General features: G+C 52.8%; 1 protein-coding gene across 1 annotated transcript in view; it reads left to right on the top strand.

The window, feature by feature from the left end:
- Qrich2 (glutamine rich 2) overlaps window positions 1-11914 on the top strand; it is a 29419-nt gene extending 17505 nt beyond the window's left edge. Inside the window, exons 13-27 of the mRNA XM_071603867.1 lie at window positions 408-493; window positions 925-1022; window positions 1490-1604; window positions 5105-5359; window positions 6128-6250; window positions 6340-6414; window positions 6601-6765; window positions 6872-6993; window positions 7516-7581; window positions 7843-7944; window positions 8369-8569; window positions 8862-9012; window positions 9420-9519; window positions 10257-10379; window positions 11707-11914. Coding sequence (XP_071459968.1) covers window positions 408-493; window positions 925-1022; window positions 1490-1604; window positions 5105-5359; window positions 6128-6250; window positions 6340-6414; window positions 6601-6765; window positions 6872-6993; window positions 7516-7581; window positions 7843-7944; window positions 8369-8569; window positions 8862-9012; window positions 9420-9519; window positions 10257-10379; window positions 11707-11876 — 1952 coding nt within the window. The 3' untranslated portion in view covers window positions 11877-11914. The remainder of the gene's footprint in view (window positions 1-407; window positions 494-924; window positions 1023-1489; window positions 1605-5104; window positions 5360-6127; window positions 6251-6339; window positions 6415-6600; window positions 6766-6871; window positions 6994-7515; window positions 7582-7842; window positions 7945-8368; window positions 8570-8861; window positions 9013-9419; window positions 9520-10256; window positions 10380-11706) is intronic.
- The last annotated feature ends 406 nt before the right edge of the window (window positions 11915-12320 follow it).

The following is a 12320-nucleotide window of genomic DNA, read 5'->3' as shown; positions in this document are numbered from 1 at the left end:
TCTGCCTCTGTCAGTCCTCCTGGAGAGCAGCTGGGGGAGGTGTCGGGAGGCGTGGGGAGAGAATGCTGAGGACTGAACTTAACACTTGCTCAGGGCTGGGGGTGTCGCTAAGTAGAAGAGTGCTTGTCTGGCTTATGCCAGGCTCTGGGTTCCATCCCCAGCATAGGAGGAAAAATGGTCCAATCACAAGTTTAGGTTCCAGGGAGTAATTAAGATTTTAGTCGTGGGTCTGTGGGCGGGGTTTCTATGGGTGCAAGACAACCCTCTTCCCTCTTTCCTCATCTCCTCGCCCCAGTCACCAGGGAAGGCAGTGTTCTCTGGGGTCCTTCATTTTGTGGGGTTGGAAAGAGAGTGGGAGCCCACTGGGAATCTAACCCTTTTGACATTAAGGTCTCCATTTTTCCTAGTCCAAAAAACCATACCCCCTGACCTGCAGGAACAGCTGAAAAGCATAAAGACCTTGGCCAAAGAAGTTCAGCAAGAAAGAGCCCAAGTATGTAAGGGAGAGTGAACCTCCTTTGCCTTCTGGATGGGGTGGGTCAGAGCCTTTGTGCTTTGTGCTTGAGGGTGACAGAGTCCTTTTTCAGATCTGATTGGGCCTTTGCCATCCCTCAGGTAGAAAGTGCACCCTGGGTGTTACTGTGTTTGTTTCCTGACCCTCAAAGCTATTAAGATACAGCTGAGTTAAGCAGTCTTGGCACTTTCTGGGGACAGAGGTCATTGCAAGGGGCTGCTAGGAATTTAGCATTCTCAATGCCAACAACTACATCCAGGAGGTAGATGGGTGGCTGGATGTCCAGAGAGGACCTAGATTTCATTAGGTAAAGATTAGAGAATGGAGAGGAGTGTGTGGGGGTTGCAGGATCACATGCAGGAAAGGGGGGAGCAGGCCTACCTGACCTTCCCCTTCCATTGGGTTTGCAGCTGAACAAGCTACAAAGAATCCTGGAGGGTGACAGTGACCGGGAAGCAGGGAAGGAGCTGAAGGCTAGTCAGCTGAGCCTGCAGCTGGGCATCATCAGGTGAGATGCCCCTACCCTGTGCACTGCAGTCCTGGTGTCCTGTGTTCCCAAGACAGAAGGCGGTGGCAGCCTTCACTTTTCCTCCTGCTCTGACCTGACTGCTGTCTTTGACCTGGATCATACCTAGTCTTCAGGTTGCCAGATCTAGTTCAAGGAAGTGGTACAAGTTCCCCAGGTTCCTAAAACAGCTCATTAGCAGGTCTAAGAAGAGCACAAGGCTCTTCACACTGTCCCCAGGGAGATACAGCTCAAGCTCCTCAGAGCTCCTCTTTGCAGGGCCCTGTATCACCGCCTAGAAGCCTTAGGCCAACACATGGGGCAGCCCCTGGAACAAAAGTAGGACCTGGGGCTCCCTAGACAGAGCCAGCCTCCTCTCATCCCCTGCGTCCGGGGTGGCCAGGCTTGGTACTACTGGGCTCCCTTCTCTGAGCTGGCCCTGGAACTAGGTGGTCTCTTATATATCGCAGAGTCACCGTGGCTGACATTGAGAAGGAGCTGTCTGAGCTGCGGGAGAGTCAGGAACGAGGCAAGGCTGCCATGGAGAACTCCGTCTCGGAAGCCTCACTTTACCTGCAGGACCAGGTGAGGAACTGGTGCTCCTCAGCTCCAGGGACCACGCACCCTTCTCAGAGTTGGCTATGGACAGTGGACAGGCCTGCCTTCTCACTGCTCAGAGACCAAGCTTTCAGGTCCCCCTTAGCATGTGTGGGGAGGTGACTGTGTCTAGGATTCAGCCTCCTCCCAATGCAAAACCGAATTGGGCCACAGGTGCACAGGCACGGGCATCCTGGAGCAAGGTGATGATGTGCTGTACACCTCCCACTCATCTACTTTCCCTGTCCTTCTTTCATTATATAATTTACATATTATAAAATTGCCCTTTTAAAGTGAAAAAGACAGTCGGGCACAGTAGCACATACCTCTAATACCTGGGCTCAGGAGGCTGAGGCAGGAAGGTCATAGGCTGGAGGCCAGTCTCAGCAGTTTAGCAAGACCCTCAGAAACTTAGCAAGACCCTGTCTTAAAACTTGAAAAAATGTAGCAGAGTGGAGGAGCACCCTGGAGTTCCAGTACCAAAATAATAATAATAATAAAGTGAACCAGGTATTTTGTAATAACTCACAAGTTGTGCAACCATGACAACAACCCAATTCCAAGATGTTTCATCACTGCCTGAAGAGGCTTTAATCCTGTTAGCAGTTTCTCTCCCACACCCCATGACCCCGCCACACAAGCCCCAGGCCCTGACAACCATTCTTCTGCTTTCTGTCTTTTGGAAGTGTCTTCTTTTGGACATTCATTTCATAGAAACAAAATCTTGTGATAAATGGTCTTTTGCATCTGGCTTCTTTTTCTGAGTAGTGTTTTCAAGGTCCATCCATGTTGCAGCATGTATCAGTCCTTCACTCTTTATTACTCAGGACAGTTTCACTTTGTGGCTATACCACAATTTATCTATTCATCAGTTGAAGAACATTTGAGTTGTTTCCATCTTTTCGCAATTAAAACTAATGCTGCCATGAACATCCCTGTACAAGTTTTTAATGTGGAGATGTTCTAATTTCTCTTAGGAACATACCAAGAGTGGGATTGCTGGGTCATATGACAGCTTTAATTATCATTTGAGGGCCTGCCAGACTGTTTTCCAAAGTGGCCACACCATCTGACATTCCTCCTAGCAATGTTGAGAGGGTTCCACTTTCTCCCTGTCCTCACCAACACTTGTTATTTTCTTTCTTTTTTTTTTTTAATTTTTTAATTTTTTTTTATTGGTTGTTTATTTTCTTTCTTTTAATTCGAGCCATCCTAGAGAGAGTGAAGTGGTATCTCATTATGGTTTTGACTTACATTTTCTTGATGACTAATCATGCTGAGCACCTTTACATGTGCTTTTTGACAGTTGTATGCCTTGTTTTTTAGCGATAAGGGATACAAATATCTACTCAAATCCTTAGTCCATTTTTTACATTGAGTAATTTATCTTGTTATTGTTGAGTTCCACAAGTTCTTTACATATTCTGGATACCAGGTTTATCTGGTATAGACTTGCAAACATTTTCTCCCACTCTGCAGGCTGTCTTTTCTTTTCTTTTCTTTTTTTTTTTTTTTTTTCTTTTTCTTTTTTGTGGTGTTAGGGATGGAACCCAGGCCAGGCAAGAGCTCTCCCACCAAGCTACAACCCAGCCTCTCACTTTCTCAGTAGTGAGTGTCTACCTTTGATTCTTGAATGACACTGTCCTTAGTTTTCCTAGTAAAGAGTGTCTGACTTAGGAGCAGTCCCCTGAGCACTCACAGAAGGACCACCTAGGGAAAGCCACTGGGCCCAGGGATTCCAGTCAGGAATCCCTGTGTGCCTTGAGCCATGTTGTGGTCTCTCTTCCCAGCTGTTGGTGCAATGGCATGTAACATTTCAAGACTGAGCCAATTATCCCATGTGGGGCAGAGAGGGTACAAAGTCACCTGCTGGCCCAAAGTTCCTGTCTGGTCTTGGTAATCAGCAGGGACCTTCCCCCTGGTTGTGCAGCCTCTCCTCTAGTCAAACCTTCCTCATGTCCAGCCTCCAGCCCTCGGCCTTCCTGCCTGTCTTTTAGCCCCCTCCCCCTTTCTCATGCTATCTTTGTTCTGGAATTCTCCTCCTGGATCTTCTTTACCCAGAGAGCTGCTTTATGTTCTTCAAGGCATCACTGAGATGCCCATTTTTCTGGGACTGTTCCTTTTCCCTTTGAGAGAATGACTCTGTCCCTTTGCATCCCAGAGACCTGTTATGTGCTGGCCTCAGCCAAGGCCATTCAGTTGCAAGTCCTGTTTGTTCAAGCAAAAGGGAGACACATTGAGTATATACAGAGTTGGGGGGGGGTATGTCCAGGCCACAGCGGGCAGTTGGGGTGTTTCCCCATGTTTGGTTTTCTGCATACCTTTGTCTTTTTCCTCACCCATCCCTCTCAGCCTCCCCACCTCTCTTCCATTCTGTTCCCAAGCAACTTGTCTCTTACACATGGTTCCAAATGGCTGCCCTGAGCCCTGTAGTTTTTTGACTTTTCTGCCCACTACCAAATTGGGGGATGGGTGGATGGGGGGTACAGGTTGGCCGTGCCCCTTTTTGAGTCAGGCAATGAGTTGAGGGTCTCTGGCCAGTCCAGGTTGGTTGCTTTTAAATTGTGCTCTGCTTAGGCCCGGTCATTAGCAACAACAAGCTGGACAAGGGGCTGCAGAGGAGAGCAGCAGGGCCAGGCCAAGCAACTGTCCCTGGAAGGGGCTTATACCCCCTGACCCTGAGAGACCCCTGCAGCACTGTCTTCACTGTCCCATCCCTTTACTGTCAGTTATGCACATACTTGGTGGCACAGAGCATGGGCAAGCCCACCATTCACACCCCTAGGCCCCCAAGCAACCTGGCTGTCATCAGAGTGCTGTGAATATCTATGGATCACTTTAGGGTTTAGCCAGAGCAGATCAATGGGCTGACTGGAGAAAGGTCCAGAAACCTCCTACCTGCAAATGCTTTATTCAATTGAATTTTTACTTTTGGTGGTACAGGAGGTTGAACCAGGGGCACTCTACCACTGCATTATATTCCCAGCCCTTTTAAAAAATATTTCATCTTTGGGGCTGGGGTCATGGCTCAGCAGTAGAGAGCTCGCCTAGCACATGTGAGGCCCTGGGTTAAATTCTCAGTACCACATAAAAATAAATAAGATAAAGGTATTGTGTCCAACTACAACTAAAAAATAATAAAAAAATTTTCATCTTGAGACAGGTCTCACTAAGTTGCTGAGGCTAGCCTCAAACTTGCAATCCTCCTGCCTCTGCTCCTGAGTCCTTAGTATGACAGATGTGGCCACAACATCCAGCCACCAGTGCTTTATGTGGCGTTCAGGCTGACCCCAAAGAGAGCACTGTTCACTGGTTGACCAACAGAGATGGGGTGCCTACTACACTCTGTACATTCTGCAAGGCACCAAAGGGTGGTGACTGCCCTCTCAGTCAGGAAGAGGCAGGAAGCATCTCACTAGCATTGGTGGTCTGGGCAGAATATGGCTGAGACTGTCTCTGTCCTCTCCCCATGTCTTTCCTTCACCCAGTTAGACAAGCTGAGGACAATCATCGAGAGTATGCTGGCCTCCTCTTCCACCCTGCTGTCCATGAGCATGACCCCACACAAGCCCTTGACTTACTTCACACCTGGCCGGATTGACCCCAATGCTACCTGTCCGGCCTGCAGCCTGGACCTGGGCCATCAGGTCAGCACACTCGTACAGCGCTATGAGCAGCTCCAGGACATAGTCAGCAACCTGGCTGCCTCCCGGCCTTCTAAGAAGGCCAAGCTCCAGAGCCAGGTGAGTCTCTGCTTGCCTCCCTCCCAGTGCCCTGGAGGCCCTGCAGAGTGTCAGCTGACAGCTCTCCCCAAGAAGGGGAGCTTCAGGCTTGAGATCATCTTTAGCCAGATCCTACAAAACTCCCTGATCCTTCCACAGGGTCACAGCGTGAGTAGCTGTGAGTCAGCTCTGGGGACAGGAGACTGAGAAGAGCTGGTTCAGTGGGTGGGGTGGTCCTGGCTGGTCAAGGGTAGAGCAGTGCCATGTGTGTGCACATTTGAGCAGACAGCCACTCCCCTGGCATGCCCATCTTCCCAATTCCTTCCAGATTTCTCCCCACAAGTCCTGCTCCTGGACTCAGGAATTCATGTTTGGATCCTGAATCCAAGATCAGGGAAGGTGGGGAGAGACTACAGCCACTGGAGCTAGACCTAGTGAAGTGCTGCTGGAGGACCAGTGGAGATCTCTCTCTAGAAGCAGCTCAAGAGCAGCACATGCTCCTGAGCCTCAGTCACCTCTGCTGATCACTGTACTTGGCCCAGCAGCTCCTCGTCCTATGGCAGGGGACATAGGGAGGACTTTTTGAGGCTGCTGGGTGGTCCTACACCTTGGGGCAAATCCATGAGGATGTAGAGGACTGCTGTCCCTGTCTGGCTGGGAACACAACTGTTGGTGGGAAACTGAATGTCACTATATAAAATGGACATGGATCTGAAATGAGCTTCCTTATTGGGTGGTGTAGGGCCACCCAGCAGCCTCAGAGAGTCCTCCCTGTGCCCCCTGCCACAGGACGAGGAGCTGCTGGGCCATGTACAGAGCGCCATCCTGCAGGTGCTGGGTGACTGCGAGAAGCTAAACATCACTACTAGCAACCTCATCGAGGACCATCAGCAGAAGCAGAAGGACATTGACGTGAGCAGCTAGGGCAAGGCTGAGGCCCCCACCACCCACCCCTGCTGCTCAGCTGCTGGTTCTTTATTTCTTACTTTCTGGGCCTCCAGATGCTGTACCAGGGACTGGAAAAGCTCGAGAAGGAAAAGGCCAACAGGGAGCACCTGGAGATGGAGATCCATGTGGTAAGCACCAGTTCCCAGGGGCCCTCTGCCCTAGGGTGGTCTTGCTGGCCAGAGGGGTGAGGGGCTGGTGGTGTAGGGCATGGAGATGTGGGCTCTTGGAAAACTGTGCTTCAGGGGTTGACATGGGGGGGGGTGGGCCCTGTCATGGCCCTCTCCCAAGTGGGGCCTCCCCTACTCTTCATGCAGAAAGCAGACAAGAGTGCCCTAGCAGCCAAAGTGAGCCGTGTCCAGTTTGATGCCACCACAGAGCAGCTAACCCACATGATGCAGGAGCTGGTGGCCAAGATGACTGGGCAGGAGCAAGACTGGCAGAAGATGTTGGACAAACTCTTGGTACAGATGGACAGCAAGGTGAGTGCAGGAAAGGCTGCAGGATGGGTGGGGCTGTCCTCCACTGCCCTCAAGGCTAGACCCCCATCTGCTGCCTTGGTCTCACCTGGAACCCACCCCCACCCAGCTGGACCGCCTGGAGCTAGACCCTGTGAAGCAGCTGCTGGAGGATCGGTGGAGATCGCTGCGGAAGCAGCTCAAAGAGCGCCCTCCACTCTACCAGGCAGATGAGGCAGCTGCCATGAGGAGGTGAGGCCCGGAGATAGCTGGGAAGTGGCATACCTTGCTGGGAGGGCAGGTGGTGGGCTGAGGACCCCCAACAAACTGAATCTTCCAGAGATGTCCCATTGTTGGAGGGACAATTTTAGAGCTGGAAGAAGTCTTCTAGCTCAGACCCCTTCAGATGACCACAGAGAAAGGGAGTTGGGAGATGCTAAGACTCCCTGGCTGAGGTGTGTTGCACTGGGCCCTTGGGACAGGGAGAGGTCTGTAGTCTCAGAATTGAGATGTTCCTTGGGGACCTGGGTGGTAGTGGCCTTGAAGCCCAGGATTACCATTCTTGGCCACCAGAGGGGCCCCAAGGCCTATGAAGAGCACGCTTGGGACCCTGGGAACCCTGCTGACTTTGAGTAAGGATGGCAGGTGCAGGCCGTGTGCGTGGAAGCAGGCATGTGCGAAAGCAGGGCCACCCTACTGAGCCTCCTGCCAGTCTGGATTGTGGGCAGCCAACCCCTCTGAGCTCTCCCCTTCTGTGCACCTCACTCCCAACAGGCGGCTCTTGGCTCATTTCCACTGCCTCTCATGTGACCGGCCCCTGGAGACAGCTGTGACTGGACAGTGAGTGCTCATACCTGGCCCAGGGCAGCTGGTGACCATGGTGGGGTGGCATACAGGGCTTCACTTTCTCCATCTGCCTACCTCACCTCTTATCTTTTCCTTCAGTCTCCTGGGCCAACTTCCTGCCCTGCGCCTTCTCAGGCCTGGCTAGTCTGGGGTGGTTAGGAAGGTCCTTTAGGCTGATGGAATATGGGAGTGGTAGGTGGATCCAGTGATGGAATGTCCAAATCTGAGCCCCCCTACCTCTGTGTCCCTGTCCAGAATGATACCCCTGATTCCTATGAGTCCTGGCCTGCCAGCACACCGGTCCATTCGCCCCTACACAATATTCGAGCTGGAGCAGGTCCGCCAGCAGAGCCGCAAGTACGGGGCAGTGGAGTCCTGGGCAGGACTGAGTGGGAGGGTGGGGTAGAGAAGGCTCCAGAGGGTGCCCTGGGGCACTGTACAGGGCCTGAGGTAGGAACCTGCCACCAGTCGGGTTCTGAACTACCTGCTAGCCCTTCTGCTCTCTCCCCTTTGACTCATTTATACTTTGGCCTCTGGGGAAAACCTTTCTGGGCAAGTGTGGCCCCTCAGGGGTGCCTTGGAGAGGGCTGATGCCCTGGGACCAAACTGCCCCAAGCCTGCAGGCCTCAAGCCTTTCAAGGGTGCTAGCTCCGCCCGCACAGGATTTTGCAGAATAAAGGCCCATGGTGGAAGGAAGTATTTACGCCAAGTATAGGAATGGAGGATGTGGGGCTCTGTCCATCTTGGGCTGACCACCCTCCCTTCCACCTGGGCCCCACAGCCTCAAGCTAGGCAGCACTTTCTGTCGGGGTGACCTGTCACCGATGGAGCGGAGTGCAGGGCGCCTGCGCACCATGCACTCCAAGATGCTGATGGACATTGAGAAGGTGCAGATCCACTTTGGAGGCTCTGTGAAGGCTAGCAGTCAGATGATCCACGAGCTGCTGCAGGCCCAGGGCCTCACTTCCCCTTGCTACAAACGGTAGGGGACAGAGTCCAGGTGACTGTGCCTGGTTTATGCCCACCCCACAACCATGTGAGCAAAGGGGAAGGTGTGTAAAAACATGTGTGCGTGAACATGCTTGTGTGTATGTGTGGTGGCCTCAAAGTTGCTGTGCTCACTCACCCACCTGTCCCTGGCCCCTTGCTCCTGCCCTGACTCCTGGGGACTCCTCAAGAGAGCTGCCTCTGTGTCTCTGGCTAGCCCCATCATAGGTGTGTCCCAGGTCACACTCTCGGTAGCTCTCACTGACTCCATGCTGTCTGCATCACAGGGTGCCAGATGCGATGGTGGGTTACACCTACTCCACTGTGCCCCGGCGCTGTGGAGGAAGCCACACCCTCACCTACCCCTACCGCCGTAGCCGCCAGCAGCACCTGTCCCAGGGCCCGTATGCTCCTGAGGAGATCCAGATAGCCATGAAGGTCTGGGCCCTACCAGGGAGCCTCAGGGAGGAAGGTCCTGACATGCCCCAGATTCCAAGTCATTCTGGAAAAACAACCTGAAGTCACCTCCTGTGCCCCTTGCCTTGGGGCGGTTTCTTAATCAGACCCAATTCAAGCCCCTTCTTTACATCCTGCCTTGGGAAAAAGATTGCCACTCCAGCTCTGCCAGCAGGCACCGCCACCGCAGGGCCTGAGAACCACGTGCTTTCCACTTCCTCCCACCTTGTCACTGCCCTGGTGCAGCCCAGGGTCCACACTGTAAGAGTTGTAAGCACTGTTTGGTACCAGGAGTCAGAACAGTGCTCTGCACCCCAGGCCTTCACAGGAGCAGGAGCAGAGGGAAAGGTCTAGGTGTCGTAGTGGTAACGGACTGTTTGCCTCTACAGCATGACGAGGTGGACATCCTGGGCCTAGATGGACATATTTACAAGGGACGGATGGATACGAGACTGCCAGGCATCCTGAACAAAGACAGTGAGTATGCAGGTAGCCCAGGGTCCTTACTTGAGTCCTAAGGGACCATCCATCTCCTGGAAGGTTGAGCATACCTTGGGCTACCAGACTGTGGGTGCCACCTTCTTCATTTCCCTGCCTCCAGATGTTCAGGTCTCTCCAAAAGCCCCCAGGTAAGTGCTTACGGATAGAAGACAGCTTTCCTGCCTCAGCCAATCACCCAGCAGGTGGTGGCCCCATCTTTTCTTGCTAGTCTTCTCCTGTTACCACTGCTGAGCTGACCCACCTCAGGCTGTTCCCATCAACACAGCCAAGCTGTACCGGTCCCTTCTTTAAAACCCTGCAAGACACCATCCCTTAATGATCTCCCACGACCCTGAAGGCTGGCTTCCAGTTCCCCATATCTGAATCGGGCTGCTTACCACTTCCCATTGTGCCTTTTAACCCTGCGAGCACCTAGAACTCACCACACCTGGCACATAGCTGATGTGTGTAGTTTTTCAGAGAATGAGTGAGTAGAAGGATGGACAGATAGAGGAGCATAGATGGATGGTGGGTGGAAAGAGCAATGGTCAAGAGCTGGGTGAGCAGGGGGCGGGGGGGGGTGGATGGGTGGGCATGTGAATGAGTGAAGTGCCTGTAAAGGGTGAAGGGGCAGATCTACAAATTCTGACCATTCCGCTGAGGCTGGCTATGACCTGCAGCCTACATCCATCTCCCCATGTGCCTGGGTCTGTCTCAGAAAAGACTCTTCCCTCCACTGCGCTCAGGAGTGTCAAAGCACAAGACCAAGCAGCCCCGGCCCCACCTGCCCAGGCATCAGGCCCTGGGTAACATCGGACAGCTGCCCTCCCGGCCTCAGAGCACCCACCTATTGGCTGGCAACAACTCAGGTAGCTTTCTTCTGGATGAGGTGTCCTTCCATATGGCTTGAACACTGTCCTCTGGTCTCTCCTTCCTGCCCCACCACCCCCTAGTTTATACCTTTGTTTCCCTGAAGAGAGGAAAGGCTGGGAGCTGAAGGGTAGGATGGGAAGGAAAAGAGAAAGTCAATTACTGAGTGCTTGGCATGTGCCAGGTCTATGGGGTGGATACTACTGCTGTTCCTGATTCATACAAGAGGACTCAGGTTTCTCTGGCTTAAGCCCAGTCCTTCCCTTCTCACATAACAGGATTCTCTTTGAGCTGCTGCTTATGGGATCCAAGCACCTGTAGGACATGGGACCATGATCAGGCCCCAAGGGACCCCTCACTCTGGTGCTGCCTGGAGGTATTCCTCCCACCCCCAGGCCTAGAAAGCCCCCACAGCCCCTGGTCTCATCCAAGGAGCTAGACCACATCTTAAGGTCAGGGAGCAAAGGGCCTCAAGGTTAGCCACACAAGGGCCTGGGTCCCTTGCTAGGATCCTGGGGCCAAAAGGCTTGATCAATACCAGGTGACTATTCAGGTCTCTCCCCTCTGCAGACCTAGGTTTTCTCATCTGTCATCAAGGGGGTGGGGTGCTGGATGCATGCTTCTTAGAGTTAGGGCCCCTGTGAGATTGTCACAAAGGTGTCAACCTTCCATTTATCAAATACTCACGTACCCTCAGTACCTAGTAAATCTGTAGGAGGTTCAAGGATCCCCTGACACCCACACACCATCCCCATCCCCAGCTTGAGGGCTCAAATCCTCTGTGCTCTGTAACACCCTTCCATTCCCACATTCAGTGAGTGCCTGTGACAAAGGAAGAAGGGAAAACAGAAGAGAAAGCTTTGTTGGTAATGGTGCCTCGCCTTCATTGGGGATGCCCTCCTGTTCAGGCAGCATTTAGGAGTTTTTATACATACAAACAATTTTAATCCACACACCAATACTAAGGGGTAGGGACCATTGTTAGCCCCAGTTACAGCTGAGAATACCAAGGCGCAGAGAAGTCTTAGGAAACATTCCTGTGCCTTTATGATCTGTGTGATGTTGCCTAAACAGTCCTGTATTAACATTACCCAAGAGGCAGACTTTTGGCCCCAACAAGAGGGCATGTTTACTGACTAACTTTCCTTTACAGGGATTATAAAGGAGCCCCAACTGCTCCAGCGCTCCTAAGTACTCTGCATACTCCAATCCCACCAGCCTGGCCAGTGGGGCCATGCCTGACTTCCCTGTGCTTTGGGTGAGCTGAGTGGGCCTTAGTGGGTGTGGGATACATGGTGGAGCCACCCATGCCCTCCTGTCTTGCAGTTTCTTCGAGGCAACATCTCTCCCAGTCAGATATGGCCCATCCACCCAGCCCCACTGAGATGGAACACCTGCAGGACAACGGTTCAGGACCAGAAATGCACATGGACATACCTCCTGAGGAGGAGCTAGAGGAGCCCATTCGGGGACCACGGTTCACGACTGCTCCCTGAATAGAGCTTTAAGTAAATGTTTAAGAAGAGGCTTATATTGGGGAAGGCTTCTCTGTCAGTCCTGCCTCAGGAAGATGGAGTGAGAAGGCAGTGCCTGCTGCTGGCCAGGCAGCCCCAGGTGCCCCCAGGGTCCTCAGTCTGAGAATTAGACCTCCAGTTGTTCTAAGTGTGCTGGGGCTCCTGGAGGGCTTCACCGTTGAATTCAGGGCAGCCTGAGTTGGGCCTCCTCTCACTCTCACACCCATCAGCCAGCCCAAGTGTGCTGCTGCCTTCGGGGATGCAGCCCTAACTTCTGATGTGGAGGACTAGCCCAGGACACTGGATAGGCCTGGACCCATGGTGTGGATGTGCTAACTGTATCTTGGAGTAGAGGGCAGAGCTGCTTGCTACTACCCTGCTGCCAGCTCAGGGCAGCTCCTGGGTCCTCACACAGGTCCCAGTGAA

This window comes from Marmota flaviventris, chromosome 17 (assembly GCF_047511675.1).
Source record: "Marmota flaviventris isolate mMarFla1 chromosome 17, mMarFla1.hap1, whole genome shotgun sequence".
Taxonomy (NCBI): domain Eukaryota; kingdom Metazoa; phylum Chordata; class Mammalia; order Rodentia; family Sciuridae; genus Marmota; species Marmota flaviventris.
The sequence above is the reverse complement of the archived record's forward strand: the minus strand, read 5'-3'. Positions and strand labels throughout refer to the sequence as shown.